General features: G+C 39.7%; 1 protein-coding gene across 1 annotated transcript in view; it reads left to right on the top strand.

The window, feature by feature from the left end:
• Positions 1–23,321, top strand: part of GRM5 (glutamate metabotropic receptor 5) — a 417,272-nt gene that overhangs the window by 269,914 nt on the left and 124,037 nt on the right. Inside the window, exon 3 of the mRNA XM_081100132.1 lies at positions 14,894–15,129. Within this exon, the coding sequence (XP_080956258.1) occupies positions 14,894–15,129 (236 nt within the window). The remainder of the gene's footprint in view (positions 1–14,893; positions 15,130–23,321) is intronic.

The raw sequence follows: 23,321 nt of genomic DNA, 5'->3' as shown, positions 1-23,321 counted from the left end.
AACTAAACTGCTGGCCAGCATAACCAGGATCGTGGACATCGGTTGCTTGTGACTTCAGTTGTCCTCACAAGAGGACCCACTAGCAACTAGCCAAAGACAGGTGGCTTTGCCAAAACCCCAGAACTTAGGGGTGAGGCGAAGCACCCCTCTGGAACACAGAGACTGAGAAGGACCACATTTCGAAGGGCAAGAGGAGCAGCTACCCGCTGACCACATCACCCCTCCCCTAGGCTGTCACAGGCCCATGGTGAGAGGGCCTCCCTGGGTCTATGGTTTCACTGGTGGAGAAAATAAAAACAGAACCCAAGGCAGACATCAAGCTCCCTTGGTGATGCGAGGTGCTTCCTAGGAGGCACACTTGGGTCTCACCTCACAGAGATAACTGGGAAATCTGTGAGTTTTGATCACTAAGAATCAGATACAGAGAGAAGGGGGGTGGGGTTTACAGCAATTAGCACTCAAGTCTTGGCACACCACATTCCTCCTCATAGTTGCACCCAAGTGGTGCAACTCTGTTTACAGTTTTAGGGAGGAAATAAAAAAGAAAGCAATTCCAAGTTGTGGTGGGATGGGCATGTATGTATATAATAGAGATTAAAACAACTCTTCAGTTTACATTTTCATGTACAAAACCAGATAGTTTTGGACACAGATTTGGACCAAAGACCACATTAATAGGTCATACAGCCAGTTGCCCCGTTCATCTGCAGAGCGAAGCTTGAGTGCCCAGGGGTAGTTGTGCCAGATTCAGTTCACCAGCCAATGAGCTGCATCAGCCTTGGAGCCTCCCCTACTGCTTGTGTCCCAACTTCTTAGCCTCTCTCTCATCCTTGCCGTTCACTGACCTGCCACATAGCTCAAAGGCTAGGTCTTACCTCAGTACATCTTTTTATCTCACCCGGATTTTAGTCTCTAGAGTCCTGGCTGACCAGAAAGCTTCCTGATAGCATAAATACACTTTTTTTGGAAAAAGAAGTTTATCTAGCCTTTATTGTTGTTTTCAGAGGAAGTTTGTTTAATCTATCATAGCTAGAAACGGATGTAGCTGTTCAGTTCTAATATGTGACTTACACTTTCAGTCCATTTAGATTAATCACTGGGCATGTGGCATCTAAATTTTTCAGGCTGTCAGGTTCTGACTCTGTCTGGCTTCTTATATAATGCCTATTTCTAAAACTTAATCTCACACCCAGGACAATTCTCAATTACTTACTGGTCTTCTACAGCCTGGCGGTGTTCAATGGTAAACCATATCTGAGAGATGTGAGAAGCTAACAATAGACTCGGTTTCGGTGTGTGTGTCATGGGGATATTTTGTCAAGGAAAAACATGTTGCCTCAGAGTGAAATGGGAATTGAAGACAGTCCATTCTGTGTTTGTGAACAGATATCAAGGTCTCTTGGCATCCTGTAATAGCTCTTTTCCGTGTGAACAGTGAGACTCTTTCATAACTTTCTAACATGACCAAGATGGGCATTTTATCAGAAGATGAATCCAGTGGTTTAAAGCAATTCTTTGTTTACAGTTTCAGGGAGGAAATAAAAAAGAAAACAATCCCAAGTTGTGGGGGGGATGGGTGTGTATGTGTATTATAGAAATTAAAATAACTCTTCACTTTATATTTTCATGTACAAAATCATATAACTTTGGAGACAGATTTGGATCAAAGACCGCATGATTGTACTGCTTCAGTTTTGGTTTCTAGATTTAGGTAGACTGAGTTTGAATCCTGTGTATCCCTGGCTGACTTACTGCTTTTCAGACTGAAGTGTCTTCATGTGAAATGTGAAGATGCAGAAATGTCTACCTCATTGGATCACATTATACATGATATCTGGCAGAGAGGAAGCATATGCATAAAGAGCTTAGAACAATGTCTGGCAGATAGCACACCCTACATACATGATCGCTATTATTCTGTAAGTTTTCGTTTGCTGGGCTCTTATGCTGAGGAATGGGTAGTGGATGAGTTTTTTTCCTTCAGTTTTTCCTCATATGTAGCATTCTGCAGAGAAATCGGCATATGTAATGTTGATCATTAGGCTTTGCTAAATGAAAGAATAGTGTCAAACACTGCAGGCAGTTTGAACAAAGTATAAGGAAAATGTATTAGGTCCAAAATTATTAAGTCCCTTGTTATAAGAAATAAGGAAAGGAAACACGTGGGGGAGGGGGCAGTTATATTTTTTAATGCCATCATGAAGTCTGCCTGATTGTTTGAAATTTAATATATTTTCAAAAAGTAATTATTAGCTGTTTGGCTGAACATTATGCTTAGCTTAGCAGCATAACAAGATTAACTAGTCCAGTTCAGTGAAAGAGGCATTTACAGACTGAAAACTGGAGAATTATTCTAAGCAAAGAAGCTTCATGAGAAAACATAAAGGTTATATAAAGCTGTGGATACTCTATTCATAACATGCTTTCTCTACTTAACTGAACCATTTAGCTTACTATGTTGCACATTTTATGCAATCACCTCAATTTTTGCCTTTCTTCAAATGGCTATAATATGCCAAGAGAAACAATGGATTGTGTAATTCACAAAATAGTCTACTTACACAAATTTTCTCAGCCTCTCCTCTGTGAAGGATGGGTATTATAAGGAGGCATTCTTAGAGGGATAAGACTTTAAACCAGAGGGGAGAGTGCCTGGTATCCTAGAGCCCACATTGAGGTAAGGGCGGATAGTCTATCTATCCCAGTATGTTTAATATTGTCCATCATTTTCTATAATTCCAAAGTCTTTGGAAGTCAGTCTATTCTGAACAAACCCACAATTAGGTCAGACCTCCTAGGATTGTTCCTTCCGATAGTAACATGTTTGGCCTTCCAAGAGAGGAAAATATAGAACAGAGGTGGGGAGTGGTAATGATCACACATTTAGCAGCTTCAGACAATATTCATTTACTATCTCATACTTTCTGGAGGTCAGGAGTATGGCCATGCATGGCCTTAATGGGTTCACTATTCAGAGTTAAAAGGCTGACATCAGGTATTGCCCCCATGCATTTCTTTCTGGAAACATTGTGGGAGAATCTGCTTCCAAACCCATTCAAGTTTTTGGCTGAATACACTTCTCTTTGGATGTACACCTGAGTGCCTGTTGCCTTCCGGTTCTTAGCTGAGGGTCACTCCCAGGTCCTGGAGGTCACCTGGACTCCTTTACACAAAGCTCCCTGTGTTGTCAGACCCAGCAGTGGAGCTTTTCCGCCAGCTGTCTCATGCCAACTGCCTCTCATGATCGAATCACTTGGTCCAGGAAGAGCCACTCCCTTGTCAGGGTTCACCTGACTAGGTCAGTCTTGCTGAGGATAATCTCCCTATTTTAAGGTCAATTTATTTGGGATCTTTTTTAAAAAAATATATTTTTATTGATTTCAGAGAGGAAGGAGAGGGGGAAAGAGATAGAAACATCAATGATGAGAGAGAGCCCTAACCAGTTTGGCTCAGTGGATAGAGCATTGACCTGCGGACTGAAGGGTCCCAGGTTCGATTCCGGTCAAGGTCACGTACCTTGGCGGGCACATCCCCAGTAGTGGGTGTGCAGGAGGCAGCTGATCAATGTTTCTCTCTTGTCAATGTTTCTATCTCTCTATTCCTCGCCCTTCCTCTCTGTGAAAAATCAATAAAATATATTTTTAAAAAATGATGGGAGAGAATCATTGAGCAGTGGCCTTCTGCATGCTCCCCACTGGGAATTGAGTCCACAACTCAGGTATGTGCCCTGACTGGGAATCGAACCATGAACTCCTGATTCATAGGTTGATGCTCAATCACTCAAGCCCGGCAATTTATTTGGGATCTTAAGTACATCTTGAAAATTCCTTCACCTATCTAGAGTAATGTTTGATTGAAAAAGTTGAAAGCATGTGTGTATACCAGATAGCAGGCACCTTGGATGCCATGTAAGATTTCTACCTGTACAGTCTCAACCCTACTCTTCCTGTCATCCATTAAATGCTTCTTCAATATCATCCCTTAAGAAACATTTCTCAGTACTTTCATCACTGTATGCCATCACTTTGGAAGCTCTGTGAAGTATAGAAAGTGCTGAAGCTCTGGAGCTAGAAAGATCTGGGTTTACACCCCCGCTATGTTTGCTGTGGGATTTTGTGTAGATTACTTATCCCTCAGAACCTTGTTTTCTTACATGGTAAAAACTAGGGTTATTTTAATGATATGGCCTGAAGGGAATTAGGAAAAGTAATCCAATGGCAACCACCTGTCCTATGCTAGACAGGTAGCAATGTTGATTTTCCTGACTTGTTTCTTTCAGAACATTCTGAATGTTCTGATTTAGCTCCTCTAATCCACATCTATATATAAAGGCTTCAAAGTCGGAAAACTAAGATCTGCAAACCCAAGAAATAAGTTGGTTTTCAGTAAATCATCTAACCATTTTCTGGAAAATTCTACATTGTGCTTCTTTTTAGAATTAATTCACTGGAGTTGACTGGTATATATTCATTAGAGATTTTATTTAAAAGCAAAATATCCTTCCTTGCTTTTCACTATTTTATTTAGTGATTCTAAGGCCTCCTACTCCATCAGGAAAGGGGAAAAAAAAAGGATTATTATATGAAGACAGCCAAGCAGTCAGTAGACTCCCACTATTAGAAAAAAATCCCAAAATATCTGTTAAAATGCTATTGGTTAGAGATTTGGCAGGATGATGGTTACATGTGGGCAGAACAGCAGTTTCCATAATAATTATGTGGGTTGCAAACAGATTTTGGAAAAAATGCTGAATGTGGCCTAATGAATATTCTCATTAATCGTAATAGCATTAGGTAGAGAGGGCGAAGACCATTTTGGAGGAGAAACCAATTTAGCCTTTCAGAATCATTTTATAAGGCACATCTGACAGCATTGTTTTCTCAATTAAAATGAATATATGTAGTTGCTTAACAGAATTCTCTATAATTTGAAGTTTGCCTTTTAAAGACTAATTTTCTAATAAGTTATGTTAAACATCTCTTGAGTGCTTAACATGTGCCAGACATTATAATAAATCTAAGGATGAGGAAACATCAAAAACATAAAATTTATATTCTACTTGGGCAAAACAGAAATAAATGTACCTAACTTTAATACGATGATAAATGCAAAACTAAAAGCATCATAATGTTACCACTTTAAGTGCAGAAACCTTATCTTCTTGTTCACCACTATACCCCCACATTTACTAGTAGAATATGAGTTACCCAACACCTGATCTGTGAATAAGGGAATAAATGCCACCTTTGTTTGGAAGCAGAGAGGAGGGAACTATTAAATCCAGGGGAGCTTGGGAATGGTTTTTGTAAGTTGCAACCAAGCTCAGTCTGTCTGCCTGATGAATGAATTGGATTTTATCACATCAGAAAACACGTGAGGAGGTGAAAGGATGGTGCTCTGTGCAGAGGACACAGCATACTCCAAGGCATTGAGGTGCAAAAGTGACATAGTTGAGAAATAAGAAACAGCATGCTATGTCTCTAATGCACAACATATGTCTGGTAGTGTAAACAGTACCAATGTCATCAAGATAAGCAGGACTAAAGAATTCAGGGAGCAAGAATAACTACGTGTCCACCCTCGCTTTCCCTCACCCATCCCACTCACATCCCTGATATAAACATAATGACTGTAGGAATAATAGTCATTCTGATGCTTCCATTTTTAGTCAGGTACTGCTCCTTTTGATACAGCTTTTGAGGTGATTTCTTTATGCAATTTTCTCATGGCAGATGCTTTCCCAAGAACTCTGAGGAGTTGTACTGACCTAGAGGTCCGGTACACAAATCTGTGCACGAGTGGGGTCCCTGAGCCTAGCCGGCGATCGAGGCCAATGGGGGGAGGGGGCTAGCCAGCTGGAGGGAGGGACCCAGGGAGGTTGTCCAGCTGGCCCCTGAGAGACCCCAGGAGGTTGGCCAGCTGATGGGGGGGCCGGCTCGGCAGGGGTAGGGGCCGTGGGAGGTTGGCTGTGGGAGCTCACTGACCACCAAGGGGAAGCTCCTGCATTGAGTGTCTGCCACCTATTGGTCAGTGCATGTCATAATGACTGGTCAACTGGTCATTCTGGCCATTCTGGCCGTTCTGGTCATTCACTTTTACGTATATAGATAATCATGTTGCTGTTTGAGAATTCAAATAATGGAATCCTATCCATTGAATGTGATTAGCTTTCCTTGTAAATAAATCAGGAGATTCTAAATGTAAGAATGAAGAGTTTTGAAGCACCCAGAATAGTAATTGAGGTGATCAGGGAATAATCTCAGGAGCCACAATAGGAATGTGATTTTCAGTAAGTGATGATTTGGTGACTGGAAACCTAATGACTTGTACTTTTTGTGGACAGATTGAGTAAAAAGGAAAGAATATGTTCAGCATATAGGATAAATGAGGACACTTCCAATGGTCGGGAAGTCCTCGATGCCTATTCAAGCAGGTCATGGCTAAAGGACTATTGGCTTGTTGAAGGCATGTATTGGAACCTACCATAGAACCTGTGCAGTTTGAATATATAGAAGAGGCATGCAAAATGGTTACTGAATTAATGAATTAGAATGAATAGAACATGAAGACTGTTGCTAAAGGATCATCTCACGCTACATATATGTTTCTGTTTTCCACAGCAGTAACTTAAAACATATGTTGATCATACTCAATGGGCAAAAACTAAAACCATTCCCCTAAAAACAGGAACAAGACAGGGATGCCCCCTCTCACCACTCCTGTTCAACATAGTACTGGAAGTACTAGCCATTGCGATCAGACAAGAAGAAGAAATAAAAGGCATCCAGATTGGAAAAAAAGAAGTAAAACTGTCCTTATTTGCAGATGACATGATACTGTACATACAGAACCCTAAAGACTCCATCAAAAAATTATTAGACTTAATAAATGAATTCAGCAATGTAGCAGGATACAAAATTAATGCTAAGAAATCCATGGCATTTCTTTACACCAATAGTGAACTTACAGAAAGTGAAACTACAGAAGCAATCCCATTTACCATTGCACCAAAAAAATTAAAATACCTAGGAATAAACTTAACTAAGAAGGTAAAAGACTTATATGCCAAAAACTACAGGACACTGAAAAAAGAGATAGAGGAAGACATAAACAGATGGAAGAATATACCGTGTTCATGGATTGGTAGAATCAACATCATCAAAATGTCCATACTACCCAAAGCAATTTATAGATTCAATGCAATCCCCATTAAATTACCAACAGCATATTTTACAGATCTAGAACGAACGTTCCAAAAATTCATCTGGAATAAAAAAAGACCCTGAATAGCTGCAGCAATCCTGAGAAAGAACAAAGTAGGTGGGATCTCAATACCAGATATCCAACTGTATTACAAAGCCACTGTTCTTAAAACAGCTTGGTACTGGCACAAGAACAGACATATAGATCAATGGAATAGAATAGAGACCCGAGAAATCGACCCAAAACACTATACCCAATTAATATTCGACAAAGGAGGCAAGAGCATACAATGGAGTCAAGACAGTCTCTTCAATAAATGGTGTTGGGAAAATTGGACAGATACATGCAAAAAGATGAAACTAGACTACCAACTCACACCATACACAAAAATAAACTCAAAATGGATAAAAGACTTAAACGTAAGATGGGAAACCATAAAAATACTAGAGGAATCCACAGGCAACGAAATCGCAAACATATGCGGAAGGAATTTCTTCTCTGATAATGCTCCTAAGGCAATGGAAACTAAAGAGAAAATAAACAAATGGGACTGCATCAAAATATAAAGCTTTTGCACAGCAAAGGAAACCATCAACAAAACAACAAGAAGACCCACTACATGGGAGAACATATTTGCCAATGATACCACCGATAAGGGTTTAATTTCCAACATTTACCAGGATCTCATGAAACTTAACAAAAGGAAGATAAACAATCCAATAAAAAAATGGGCAACGGACCTAGATAGACACTTTTCGAAAGAGGACATACAGAAGGCCGAAAGACATATGAAAACATGCTCAAAGTCACTAATTATACAAGAGATGCAAATCAAAACGACAATGCGTTATCATCTCACACCTGTCAGAATGGCTATCATCAACAAATCAACAAACAACAAGTGTTGGAGAGGATGTGGAGAAAAAAGGAACCCTTCTGCGCTCCTGGTGGGAATGCAGACTGGTGCAGCCACTGTGGAGAACAGTATGGAGCTACCTCAGAAGACTAAAAATGGAACTCCCATTTGACCCAGTGATCCCACTACTAGGAATATATCCCAAGAAACCAGAAACACCAATCAGAAAGGATATATGCACCCCTATGTTCATAGCAGCACAATTCACCATAGCTAAGATTTGGAAACAGCCTAAGTGCCCATCAGCAGATGAGTGGATTAGAAAACTGTGGTACATCTACACAATGGAATACTATGCTGCGGTAAAAAAAAAGGAACTCTTGCCTTTTGCAACAGCATGGATGGAACTGGAGAGCATTATGCTAAGTGAAATAAGCCAGTCAGAGAAAGATAAATACCACATGATCTCACTCATTTGTGGATTATAGAGAACAACATAGACTGATGAAAAGGGACAGACCCAAAGACTGAGAAACAGCGATCAGGCTATCAATCCCCAGAAGGAAAGTAGGGGAGGGCGGGGGTAAGGGGAAGAGATCAACCAAAGGACTTGTATACATGTATATAAGCCAAACCAATGGACATGGACAACAGGGGGATGGGAGCATGAGTGTGCGGGGCAGGGGGGGGGGCGGGGGGGGCGAGGTTGGGGTTAATGAGGGGGATGACACATTTGTAATACCTTAATAAATAATAATAATAAAAAAATATGTTGTTAAGAAATAAAAAAGGAAGCACATATTATATTGTCTGCATTGTAAATTTTTATATTTTTACTGGTGAGAAACATTTTAAGTTATTTAGCTTCTATACATTAACATTCAATAATTCATGAAGCTTTTTTTCATAATTTTCCAATATGAATTTTCTATTCCTGTTAGCATGTAGCTTTCAGGGGCTTTCACATTTTAGAAATGTATTTTGATATTAAATCTAGTCATTTTAAGTATTGCAGTAATTATTTTAAAGCCATAACCATTGGTATGCTTTATATGTCAGTAATTCAATACATGGAATGATAAAAATAACAATTTTAAAGTTAAAATATTTATGTCATAAGGATATCATAGAGTATCAGGTCTTTACAGTTCTATAATTCTCATTATTTCCCTCTCTCTCTTTTTAGTGCCAACAGCTATTATTCAGCATACAAAAACATAAGCAAAATAGAGTGGGTTCAATATGGCACTGGAATCACATATAAGAAAAGTGTTAACTTGTATTTTTAACATTCAAATCAATTTTGTATGGAGAAATTACATAGAAATCTAGGAAAAAGAATACTAGAGAGCAAAGCAAGGGCAATCTGATTATTGTAGACCCCAACTTGCATTCATTTTCTCCATTTTTTTACCCAAACCTGATGTCTGCCTTCTTGCTCTTGGGAACTCTGGATAATATATAAATACTATGCTTGGGAGTTATTTTAAACAGCAAAATCAACTAAAAAGAAACACAAAAAATAAATTTTACTGAATAGATCACTCTGCAAATATAGAATCCTATATAATAAAAGCCTAATATGTTAAGTGTCCCACCATTTGAGCAGTCACTATGATGCACACTGACCACCAGGGGGCAGATGCTCCAACCAGTAGGTTAGCTTGTGGCTGGGGTCCAGCCAATCAGGACTGGGCTAGATGGGCCAGACATGCCCTGGAGCCCTCCCACAATTTCTCCCCAGCTTCAATTGTGCACTGGTGGGGTCCCTCCACCTGGCCTGTGCCCTCTCGCAATGTGGGACCCCTCAGGGGATGTTGGAGAGCTGGTTTTGGCCTGATCCCCGCAGACCAGGCCGAGGGACCCCACCAGTGCCATGCACCGGGCCTCTAGTCTGCATATAATGAGGATGGAGTCATTATCAAAGAATTGAAAAGAAAATAATGAAATAGATTAGAGGAGATGGGTAAAATATCAACCAGTGAAAAGAGAAAAATTAGGTGGATGGCTGGCTGGACAGATGACTTCATGAATGGATGGATGAATGGATGTGTGAATAGATGGATAGATAGAAGATGATAGATAGATAGATAGATAGATAGATAGATAGATACACACATACAAACATAATGTATTAAAGTGCCTTAAATATGGTATATTTCCAGTTTGTTCCCTAATCTTCCTGATCTTTTTTTTTATTTCGTAAAATATTAGTCATCTAAAGATATTAAAGTAATGCCAAAATCTTGACAGTCCACTCTATCAATGCAATAGAAACCATTAGATAGTAGAAAAGTAAGCCCAAGTTTTTCTTGGTATATCATTTTACTTTTGAATATATTATTCCTCACTTAGACATACCCTATCATCTTAACACAAATCTTAGAAGCACATTTTTATTAAAATGTTAATTTTTAATAAACTAAAGTAAATATAGCACCCATCTAACTTAGCCAGCATAGAATGAACTTTCTTGAGACTTACATATCAAATAATCCCCAGTAAGTTTAAATAGAATAATCCTGCTTTGTCACATAGATATTGGAACTTTCTGCTCACACACAAACTCCTCTATGATTTTTATTTTGCTGTTGAATGAAAGAATATGGGTCAAAATTATTTTAAACTCACAACTCTAACTTGCAAGCTATTAATAAAATATCACTTCTGGCTAAATTGTTAAACATAGAGAAGAGATTTATACCTTTATACCAAAAGGTTCAATTCCCAGTTAAGGGCAAGTACCTGGGTTGCAGGTTCAGTTCCCAGCCTGGTTGGGGTGCATGTAGGAGGCAACCAATCTAGGTGTCTCTCTTCTCTCTCTCCCTCTCCCTCTTCCTCTCTCTTTCTCTTTCTCTCCTCTCTGCCTCCCTTTCCTCCCTTCCTCCCACTTTAAAAATCAGTAGAAAAAATATCCTCAAGTGAGGATTAACAAAAAAAAATAATAAATAAGTTTAAAAAGCTAAAAAACATGATGAGAGATGAGTAAATTCACACACTCTGGTTCTAACATGTTTCATGGAATATAACCTTCAAAAAAAGTGTATCAGAACAGGCTTTTACAATCCCCATTAAATTCAATGAATGAATTGTGAAGGGTAAATTGGACCCATTGTAATCTTATATTTCTTATGTAATATGCATAGTCATAGCATTACTTGAGAGCAAGCTCCTGTTAACAAAAGGAGCAATTTAAATCCTCTCTTCCTTGGAGAATGGGTGCTTGACAAACAGAGCTTCCTGTCTCCTTCGCAGCACGCCCATGCATCTCCTCAAGTGCCAATGAGACCCACACTCTCATACCAATGATATAATAAATCCTCCAAAACAGAGGGAGAAAATGAGGCAAACAAGCCCACTTCATTTCAATTTGTCAGCTTTAAATAAAATCTTCTGCAGCTGAAAATGAGAATCTTGAGGGAAGATAATGTGAGAAGTAATGAAATTCAACACGGGAATGAAACATATTGCTTTTTTTTTTCTGATTTGCCACAAAAGTTTTTGAAATTTCACCATAGATAATTTAGAATGAAATACCTTCTTGTCAAGGAGGACTTAGAGGAAGAATTAGCTTATTTTATTTGTTTATTTTTTTTTCTTCTACTACCACCTACTGAGGACTTAGGAAATATCTCAAGTTTTCTTGAGCCCCTATGATATCTTAATGAGTAATCTATGACCTTTGGAACGACTCTCACTACCAATTTTTAAGTCAGAGTTGATATAAAAGAGTATACTGAAAAAAAATGCTTTTTGCACTTATGTTAATTAATTACTTTCATAACACGTCCCCAGGCACTGATTTTATATGCAAAATATTGGAGCATGCTCTCTGCCTGCAAAAATAAAATAGGAAGGACAAAAGATCAGTTTGGAGAATGGTAAAAATCTATTGACATTCTGATAAATAAAAATAGCTGGATATCAATTAAGTAAACAATGATTGTTTAATGTCTTTTCCTTCACCCTTTCCCCAGTGCCCACTCCCCCAACCCAGCTTATTTTCACAGGCCAACAATGCATTCAGAAGGCTTCATTCTGTTCTTCCACTCAACACTTTCTGTATCCCTTCTCTTCACTCTTTGGTGTTATTTTGTTTTTTCATTGTTGAATTTCCCCTTGATTTTCTTTATCTTTCTTGAAAGAACACTTGTACCTCTTCAAAGAAAGGCCAGCACCACTGGGTCCCAGCAGATACATAGCACAAGTTGTACAAATTCCAGTGGGAGAGAGGACAGGAAAAGTCAGTGTCTTTTTTCCCCAAATGTCCCAAGGTGTGAACAAATTTGATACTAACATCATTTCAATGTCTTTTAAAGGGTGTCCCAAAATTCCCGCAAGAAGTAATTTTGATAGAAAACATGGGTTTATAATTAAAAATTGTAAATTTTTTATTGATTCATAAAGGATATAGTATAGGGTTATGTATGGAATAGATATCAGGTAAATAGCCTCCACAGCTTTGCTGGCACATATGCACACTTTTGTTGAAATTTTCCATGACCGTTTTGCATAAATGTGGCTGAATTTCGATGAGGCTCATTTTCTTTTTGATGGCTTGGTTAATCGACAAAATTGTCACATTTGGGGGTCAGAAAATCCACGAGTGATTGTTGAGAAACAAATGCATCCACAATGTGTCACTGTTTGGTGTGGATTTTGGGCTGGAGGCATCATCGGACCATTCTTCTTTGAAAATGCAGCTGCTCAGGCAATAACAAAAGAGTGCGTATGTGCCAGCAAAGCCGTGGAGGCCATTTACCCAATGTGCTATTCCATACATAACCCTATACTGTATAATTTATGAATCAATAAAAAATTTACAATTTTAAATTATAAACCCATGTTTTCTATCAAAATTACTTCTTGCGTGAATTTTGGGACACCCTTTATTTCCAATGTTGTATCTTATGTATTTTTCTTATCAACTAAGAATACTTTTACTTAAGCTGTTATACTCAGACCATTACACCATGAACTCTCTGATTTTAACTCTTTTATTTTAAAACTAGGGTCCCAGTGCACGAATCCATGCACCTTGGATGGATCGCGAGGCTGCAGTAGGCACAGGGGCGGGTCTTGGCCATCCTCCGTGGCCCCACCCAGCCCCTCCCACCGTGGGCCCCCTGGTCCCCTGTCTGCCGACAGTCCCGCTCCCATCGCCACCATCACTCCCACTCACTGACAGTGTGGAGTGATTGGGCCAGCGCTGTCAGTGGGTGTGAGCAATGGCTGCTGCCCTGTTTGCTCCTCAGGAGCAGGGGGAGGTAGAGAAGCCCTGAGTGTTGATTGGGGCTGGCAGCTACCTCTCGCACCCACTGCCGACACCAGAGCTGCCACTTGCACCTGCTGCTGGCGCCCGGTGCTGGTCCCAATCGCTTGGCGCCATTGGTGGGTGTGAGTGGCAGCTCCAGCGTTGGCAGCAGGTGCAAGCAGGGCTGGCGCCGGCAGGAGGTGCAAGTGCTGGGTGGGACCGTGGTGCGTGGGAGCAAAAAATTTTCAGTAACCAACAGAGGCTCACCCTGATGATAGCAGCTGGTGCCCCGCCTTGGTCTGGCGCCACCGCTCACCTGCTCTACCATCCCACCGCAGCCAATGCTTGCCATATTCTGCAAGTGCCCCCTGAGTGTCAGTGCACATCATAGCGACCAGTTGTTCGATTGTTCGGTTGTTCCACTGTTCGGTCTATTTGCATATTAGGGATTTTTATATATAGATTCATAGATTTTGAGTGATCAGTGCACAGAATGACAGCAACGCTGAGGCATATGTTCCTTGACACCATCGATGGCACATTGTTAAGATGTTCTTTCAATCACTCTAATGTAAAACATAATTTCCTATGCGTATTTTAAATGTATTAGAGAAACAGGATGGGGTAGGAAAGACTATACGAACTATGAAACACAAGGACTCACTTTGAGGTGCTGACAAATCACTATATTTTTTTTTATTTTTGTTAATCCTCACCTGAGGATATTTTTTCATTGACTTTTAGAGAGGGCGGAAGGGAAGGGGAGAGACAAAGAGAAAGAAACATCAATGAGAAAGAGACACGTAGATTGGTTGCCTCCCGTACCCAACCAGGCCAGGGATCCAGCCTGCAGCCAAGGTACATGCCCTTGACAGGAATTGAACCCAGGACCCTTTATTGAGCAGGCTAACGCTCTATCCTCAGAGCCAAACCGGCTAGGGCAGCAAGCTTTTGTATTTGTTTTTTTTAACCTCTATAATTCACTTGTAAAATGTAAAAAAAGGAAAGAAAGAAAGAAAGAAAGAAAGAAAGGAAGGAAGGAAGGAAGGAAGGAAGGAAGGAAGGAAGGAAGGAAGGAAGGAAGGAAAGAGAGAGGGAGGGAGGGAGGGAGGGAAAGAGAAACATGTCATAGGATGGTTAAGTTAATAATAAGCATGTTTTAGAAATATTTTATTCTTATTTTACGATCATTATAATAATTACTATTAAGAAAAAATGTATTTAAAGTGAACTTGACTTAGCTATAAAATGTTCAGTAAATAGTGTGAATGGTGATATGCAGCTTCCAGGCATACATTATATTTTGCAACCAGTGAAATTCTGCCAAACCATTAAGTTATTCTCTACAGTTCAAGGCAAGTGGGGTTTGTGCCTTTCAGCACTTTTAGACCCAAGGTTTCCATTGTGCTTTGCATTTTTAATTCTAACAGACCACTATCTCAAAATCATGTAGGTGTAATGCAGGACCATGATGTGGCCTGAAATAGCCATTTAACGACAGCTTTTCAAAAGGAAAGCCAATGGAACCCTTTGCTGCGGAGATACCTATTCTAAGCCAGGGGTTGTCTGTTTCCCCACAGTGATGGCTGGGCTGACAGGTATGATGTGACTGACGGATATCAGCGAGAAGCTGTTGGTGGAATCACAATCAAGCTCCAATCTCCCGATGTCAAGTGGTTTGATGATTATTATCTGCAGCTACGGCCAGAAACAAACCTCCGAAACCCTTGGTTTCAAGAGTTTTGGCAGCATCGTTTTCAGTGCCGGCTGGAAGGGTTTGCACAGGAGAACAGCAAATACAACAAGACCTGCAACAGTAAGCAGATTTATTGTTTCATCCTACCACCGGTCTCGACAATTTTGTTTCATCTCTTCGTATAATTCATTTGGAGTTTTCCATAGAAATCACTAAATGAACCCTTAATTAATACAAACTACTTTCTGTTGGTTCATGTTTTCATTTAGCAATCTTACATATATCTCAGTTAGTTTACCCCCCTCACACTTCTTTTGCTATTGCTATATAATTCACATGTTTTATATATAGTACTACAGAGCTTTGCTAGGATATTTGCTAGAAATAGTCAACAGTGTCCAGGGCCCTTCATTATGTTCAGTATCTTCAATACTGAAGAATCCCCTTTAGTATGTTTTATAAAGTGCTAGCAACAAATTCCATCAGTGTTTTGTTTTTTTCGTTTTTTTCCTGAGAGTATCTTTATTGCACATTTAGTTTTGAAGGATCTACTTACTGAGTATAGCATTCTATATTGGCAGGTTTTCTTTTTTCTTTTCTTTTTTAATTGTTGACACTACAACAGATGTCCCCATTTTTCCCCCCTTTGCCCACCTCCACCCAATCCCAGCCCCACCCCCACTTCCCTCTGGCCATCACCACACTGTTGTCATTGCCTATGGGTTATGCATTTATGTTCTTTGGCTAATCCCTTCACCTGCTTTTATCCAATCCCCCTCTCCTCCTCCGCCCTAACAGCTGTCCGTCTCTTATATGGATCCATGCCTCTGGTTCTATTTTGTATATCAGTTTCTTTTGTTCATTAGATTCCACATATAAGTAAGATCTTATGGTATTTGTCTGCCTCTGACTGGCTTATTTCACTTAGCATAGTAATCTCCAGGTCCATCCATGCTGTTTCAAAAGGTAAGATAAAAAAATAAATAAATAATGTGATTTAAATAATAATAACAACAACAACAACAATAATAATAATAATAATAAAGAAGGCAGGTTTCCTTTTATTTAATTTTATTTTTTTCAGCGTTTCTTTTTCCCCTTTAAAAACAGGATTCTGTTTCCTGGGTTCCATGATTTCATTGAGAAGTTAGCCACGGCTCTTAATATTTCCCTGGTAGTAATATGTCTTTTTTCTTAGCTTTTAATGTTAACCTTTAGTTAACTATGAGGAGAGTAGGAATGGATTCCCTTAAATATTTCTTTCTTAGGGTTACCAAACATTTCTAAACTTGTAGATGACAGATTCTTACCAGTTTTGAAAAATCCCAGAAATTATTTCCTAAAACATTCTTTCTATCATATTTCTGTTTGCTCCTTCTGGTGCCCAGTAATACCAATGTGAGACCATTTGACCGTGTCACACATGTGACTGTTTATCTGACCCTTCATATCTTTTTTCTGTGTCCTGTTTCATTATTTTCTGTTATTCTCTTTTTGATTTCACTAATCATGTCTTCTCCTGTGTCCGTCTGCTGTTAACCAAAATAAGAGGTACTTCATTTCTGATACGGTGTTTAACAAACCCAGAATGCCAATTTAATTCTTGTTAATAGTTTCCAGTTTTATGTTAATGTTTTCCTTCTCACCTTTTTTTTCAATCCTTTACTTTGTTTCCTTAAACATATTGATCATAGTTATTTTATGGTCCTTCTGGATCTTTGGTAGTCTATTTCTGTTCACCGTTTTCTCTTAGTTATTTGTCCCATTCTATGTTTCCTGACACATGTACAGTATATTTTCTTTTATGCTAGACAATGAGTTGAAAATCACCATAAAGATTAAATTTTACGTTATTTTTCCCCCAGCGATACCTTGCCTTTTCCAGATTCAAAGAAATTGAGATGGTGTAGGTTGTAGCATAAAATAGCAGCAATCAAACGCTCGTTAAAATGTCTTTAAGGAACAATTAGCACGGAATTTTAATTGAGAGTCTAGCTATTATATTCCCTGCTCTGGATGACTGACTCACAGGTTTTCACTATTTTTGAGCTTTGCTCTCCAGCCTCCTGCATCATAATGTTTCTAAGTTTGGCATATTTCATGGGGGGAAAAACTAACTGAAGTTTGAGCAGTTTCCATTCTTCAAGTGGAGATTTTTCCCCAAATAATACAAAACAATGGGAGACTTTAGTCTTTCTCTTCAGAATCTTGAGCCTCTCATGCCACCTGCAGAATCAGCAACTGAATCAGGAGGGGAAATGGCTGTCATGCACTTAGGGCTCCTGGGGTTTAGAAACTGACATACCAGATCATTTCAAATTCCAAAACTTTTTCTGGTTTCTCTTTTTCTAGCAGTGCCCTATGCCAGGTGGAATTATGCATCCCCCCCACCCATCCCAGCAGCAATTCATGTCCTTTCCCAGAACCTCAGAAGGAGAGTATTTAGAAATAGCATCAGTGCAGATGTAATTAGACAAGAGGAGGACATACTGGAATAAGATGAACTCTTAATCCAATGTGCCTGATGTCTTTGTAAAAAGAGAAACAGAGACGCACAGGGAAAATGCTATGGGGAGGCACAGGCAGAAACTGGAATGATGCTGCCGAAAGACAAGGGCTGCCAAGGACTTACAGCTGCCTCCAGAAGCTAGAAAGAGGCAGGGAAGGGCTCTACCCACGGTCTCTGAGGAAGCGTGGCCCTGCTGGCCCCTCGATTTTGGACCTCTAAAATCCAGAACTGTGAGAGATTAAATTTTTTTATTTATTTATTTTAATATATTTGTATTGATTTCAGAGAGGAAGGGAGAGGGAGAGAGAGAGAGGAACATCAATGCTGAGAGGAAATCATTGCTTGGCTGCATCCTGCATGCCCCACACAGGGGATGGAGCCCACAGCCTGGGCATGTGCCCTGCCCGGGAATCAAACCAGGACCTCCTGATTCATAGATCAATGCTCAACGCCAGTGGGGCTAAATTTGTTGTTTTAAGCCATGTAGTTTGTGGTACTTTGTTAGGCAGCCCTAGGAAATAGGTCTCTTTATTTAGACCAAGCTGGGTCATCACCTGGGTCCAGAACCTGCAGATACCTCAGATAATAAAGCAGCCGGTGCCACCTGCCCACTTCTGTAGGTCTACTCTCTGCTAGTTCATTTTCTTGTTGCTTCCATACATTGTCACTGCCTTTACTTTGATTTTTATTTTTGCATTACTTTGGCCTGTTAAAGCAATGCAATGAAAGAATTTTTATTTGCTTTCTTTTCCATTTTGCTTAACACCAGAAGTTCCTCCTTTACTCTTTATTCTTTTAAAAAATATATACATTTCTATTGATTTCAGAGAGTAAGGGAAGAGAGAGAGACAGAAACATTAACGATGAGAGAGAATCATTGATGGAGATCGAGCCTGCAATCCAGGCACATGCCCTGACCAGGAATAGATCTGTGACTTCCTGGTTCATAGGTCAATGCTCAATCACTAAGCCACCAGGGCCAGGCTACTCTTTATTCTTAATAATTGTTACTCCCCTGCAATCCCAATCTTGATGTATAAATAAAGCCTACCATTTATAATGTCTAAAATGTTTATACTTTTGTTATTTTTGTGTTTTTTAAGTATTTAGAAACTTAAATCAAAATATTACTATAGCCCTTTTATGTTTCAACTATGCTGTATTGTTAACTCCAGGTTTACCTATCATTAACAGTGAGCCTGATTTCAGTTAGTCTTATTTAAATTGCACAATTATATTAGACTTAAATTGTAAATTAAATTAATAATAATAAATGAAAAGCATTAAGAGTATAATTTAATTTTTCTAATTGTTTATTTAAATTACCTAGTAATAAAAGCTACAGAGGATTTAATTAATACTGTTTTCTAATAACTGCATGATAGTCTATTTTTGAATCAATTTAAGGACCCATTTCCTTTAGAGCAGCGGTTCTCAACCTGTGGGTCGCGACCCCTTTGGCGGTTGAACAACCCTTTCACAGAGGTCGCCTAAGACCATCCTGCATATCAGATATTTACATTACGATTTTATAACAGTAGCAACATTACAGTTATGAAGTAGCAACGAAAATAATTTTATGGTTGGCTCACAACATGAGGAACTGTATTTAAAAGGCCAAAAGGTTGAGAACCACTGCTTTAGAGTTATACTCTGTCACCCACTGACATTCAGTCGCTTTCTCCTTTCTATAAATTCTCCTCTCACTTCCACTAACTTCCAGAGGTGTCATTTATGACATTAGCACACAAACATCCTCACCTGGATATCCTGAAGGCACCTCAAACTTCTGTATGTAAAACTAACCTCATCATGACTTCTGTAACCACAGCCTCCAACTTCACTGTCCTCCTTCTTGAATCTCCAGTTTAAATAAAAGAGTCACTCATCCACCCTGTCTCTACCCTGTCTCCTGAGATGTAGGAGTAGGTGATATCATATATTCCCCTTCTCTCATCCTTTCATTAAACTGGTCACCAAATGCTGTGAATTCCACTGTTGGAAAAATGTCCACATCTGTTTCCTCTTTCTTATGGCCTGAATTCAAGAATTTATAGTACTGCTAACATTTGGTTCTTCATTATCTCTCCCGTCCGATGTCAGAGTAATCTCCCTATTGAATTTTCCTTTTGATATCAGCTTCTTTCTCCTCCATTTTATGCTGAAAATTGTCCCAAAGGTGCTCATCTAAAGCAGAGGTGAGGAACCATTTTTCTGCCAAGGGCTATTTGAATATTTGTAACATCATTCACGGGCCATACAAAATGTTCAACTTACAATTAGCCTGCTAAATGCCTTCCCATGGCATTTTTCCTGTGTGTCTATAGCCTGCTATAGACCGTCATATAGTTATTAGAAAACAGTATTAATTCAATTCTCTGTAGCTTTTATTACCAGGTAATTTAAGTGAGCAATTAGAAAAATTAAATTATATCCTTAATACTTTTCATTTATTATTATTTAGTTTATAATTTAAGTCTAACAATAGTAGGGCCAGACCAAAATATTTCATGGGCCTTATATGGCCCATGGGCCAGACATTCCCCACCCCTGATCTAAAGAATAAATCTCATCATGTTACCTTCATTCTTAAAGATCTTCCTTGGTTCTCCAATGTCTGCATAAAGGAAGCTCAACTCTTTGGCTCCAGTCAAAACTTTGGAAATTCGGCATTTGCACTTACATCTTCTAGTCTTTAAACTCGTGAAATCTGTGCCACAGCCACTTCATAGACTGTGCTCTTGCATCTTGGAGCGATCTAGCCACTTCTCCCTGCCCTTTTGCACATGCTAAGTCTTTCTCAGTGGAAGGTCTACCTCAAGGTATTTGTCAATTCCACTGAGCTTACATTTTCATGCTTTCAAATAACTCCAGTTTCCGTGCTCTCAGAGAAACTCATTTCCCTAACCTTTCCTTCCTGTGCCTTTTGTCTTTTAGCCTCATTCCAATCCAGATATTGAACCCAGGTCCTCCACTTCCTTTATTTTTATGCCAACAAGTAACCACTCACATAGGCATCTATACTTGGAGGTCTTTCTCTTCCCTTTCTGTTACAGCAAGTTTACAGCTAAAGGTGTCCACATCTCTCATGAACGTGTCTCAGGAGGACTGGAGATGGATTAGTTAAAGGATACTTTCTTATGCATCAGAATATTTTTCTGTCATCTTGTTTGCATTTGAAATGCATATTAGTGGTTTAGCCATTATTCGGAACACTTCACCATCTCTAAGTCTGAAAACGTGACCAAAAAAAAAAAAGCTGAAATAGTGCACTGAAAGGAAATAATTATCTGGGTAAGAAAAGTACCACAAATTAAAATAGAGTAAGTGCCACGGCTAATCTCTATGATTAAAGGTTCCTCATCCTCATACAATATTAACATTTCTGAGGTTGCATTTGGAAATAAAATTAATTCAGTGTGAAAAAAAGATTCCATGACAACATATATTGGGATGATCACATTCTGTATCCATTCTTTGGAGATCCATAATGTATATCAATACGTTGGAAAAAGACAAATCCTGCTATAAAAATGTTTAAGTACCCTTCTTTAGCCCAGCATTTTTTTTCTCTTTTACTATGAACTCATTCTTCTTATGTAACACTGACTAACACCATACTTCAGGAAAGGCTACACTAGAACAATATTAATAACCATATACTAAAGAAAATAATCAATCCCTTTATCCTTGTGCATGTGGTAAAATCTGCTGAGCAAAAGCCCATTTCTGTCTTTATATCAGCCAGTGAATCAAGTTAAATTAGAATTTGATGTGACAGTTTGGGCTTAATATAATTCTTGGATTTTTTTACATTTTGGTACTTTTCATTGCCGGGGGAAAATTTTTTCTCCATCTCAGAGTGTGCTTTAAGGAAATGTAACATAGATGCAGATCAACCCCCTCCACACACACACACACACACACACACACAAACACACACACAAACACAAACACATCAAATTTTTAAGAAACATAATCTGTCACATTTCTTCTTTTAATTCCAGAGTTTAAGAAATGAAAGTAATTATTCATCCAAGTAAGTGGTAGTGTAATTTTTCATGATGAATATCCACCAACAGAAAGTACTCAGTAAGATCTGCAGAAGCAAGTCCTTACATGAGAACCTGTGAAGGTTCCCAAACTCTTAAGACACTAGAATTGAAGCCCAGAATATCTATATATATAAAAGGCTCAGCGACCATCCTACCATCCAACTGGAGGCTCTAATGCGCACTGACCACCAGGGGGCAGATACTCCGACCAGTAGCTGTGACGCGCACTGACCACCAGGGGGCAGACACTCAACACAGGAGCTGCCGAGCTGTGGTGACTTGGCAGCGGTGGGTCTCAGGTGACAAACTCCAGAACCAGAGAGGAGAGAGCCCGATTCTAGGGAGCTTCAGCTGAGAGCCACCCTCTCACAACCCAGGACCCCTCAGGGGATGTCAGAGAGCTGGTTTCGGCCCGATGCCCACAGGCCAGTCTGAGGGACCCCACCTGCCAGAGGGACCCCACTCACTCTATGGATGCCCGTTGTGGCACGGCATGCCCCAGGTGCAGCTGTCCAGGGAGGAATCACGGGAGGTTGGCTCCAGGGCATGTCCAGCCCGTCTCGCCCAGTCCCACCCCACTGGCCACCTTCCAATTAATTTCCTTTCAGTGTGCACGGGGCACAAGTATTAAGATATTTAAAATAAATTAAAGGGAGACCTGACAAGCTTGCTGAATCAGTCACTTGAGGCATAAAGGTGCACTGTAAAAAGCATTGGCTTTTGACCCAGAAGATCTATATTAAAAACTCTGCCTATAGCCACCACTAGGCCTCTCAGAGTCTCCATTTTCCTGTGTGTGTGAGGTGGGGATGATTATTAAAAATAATACCCAACTTTCAAAACTGTAGTGAGGCTTCAGTATGATGATGAATAGAAATACTATTTAAGATCAGATGGGAGCCCGGCCAGTGTGGCTCAGTGTTTGAGTACCAACCCATGCACCAGAGGGCACTAATTCTATTCCCCTCAGGGCACTTGCCCAATTTGGGGCTCAATCCCTGCAGGGGGCGTGCAGGAAGCATCCACTCAGTGTTCTGTTCTTGCATCGATGTTTCTCTCCCTTTTCCTCCTCTCTAAAATCAGTAAAAACATATTTTTTTAAAAAAATCAGATAGGAAAATGCCTGCCTCTAACATAGATGAAATAGTAGAGGCTGGATTTACTCTCCTGCTTGAAATAACAACAAAACAGGACAACATATATAAAACACGGTTTTCAAGACTTCAGACATCAAGCAGTGAATGACAGTTATTCTTTTTTTTAAATATATTTTTATTGACTTCAGAGAGGAAGGGAGAGGGAGAGAGAGACAGAAACATCAATGATGAGAGAGGATTATTGATCGGCTGCCTCTTGCACGCCCCCCAACTGGGGATCAAGCCCACAACCTGGTCATGTGCCCTTAACCAGAATCAAACCTGGGACCCTTCAGTCCAAAGGCTGACACTCTATCCACTGAGCCAAACTGGCTAGGGTGACAGTTATTCTTAAGAGACAAATAAATGAGGTGAGCCCTCTGAGTTAAGAAGATGGTATTGTGAGTTCAGAGGGAACAAGGAAGCTGGAGTTTTCCGAGCCCAGGACAAAAGATGAGAGATGTGTGAAAAGAGGACTCTGGAGAGCTGCAGAGGTTCCCTCTAGTGATTTTCAACTGGTGTGCCACAAGAAGTTTTAAACCTTCAATACCTGACTGTTTAGTCAGGGGCACTGACCTCTTTTCCCTTAGGTTGTCAAATAAAAAATGACAA

Source organism: Myotis nattereri, assembly GCF_964212035.1.
Source record: "Myotis nattereri genome assembly, chromosome: 9".
In the NCBI taxonomy this organism is placed as follows: domain Eukaryota; kingdom Metazoa; phylum Chordata; class Mammalia; order Chiroptera; family Vespertilionidae; genus Myotis; species Myotis nattereri.
This window is presented reverse-complemented; position numbering and strand designations above follow the sequence as displayed.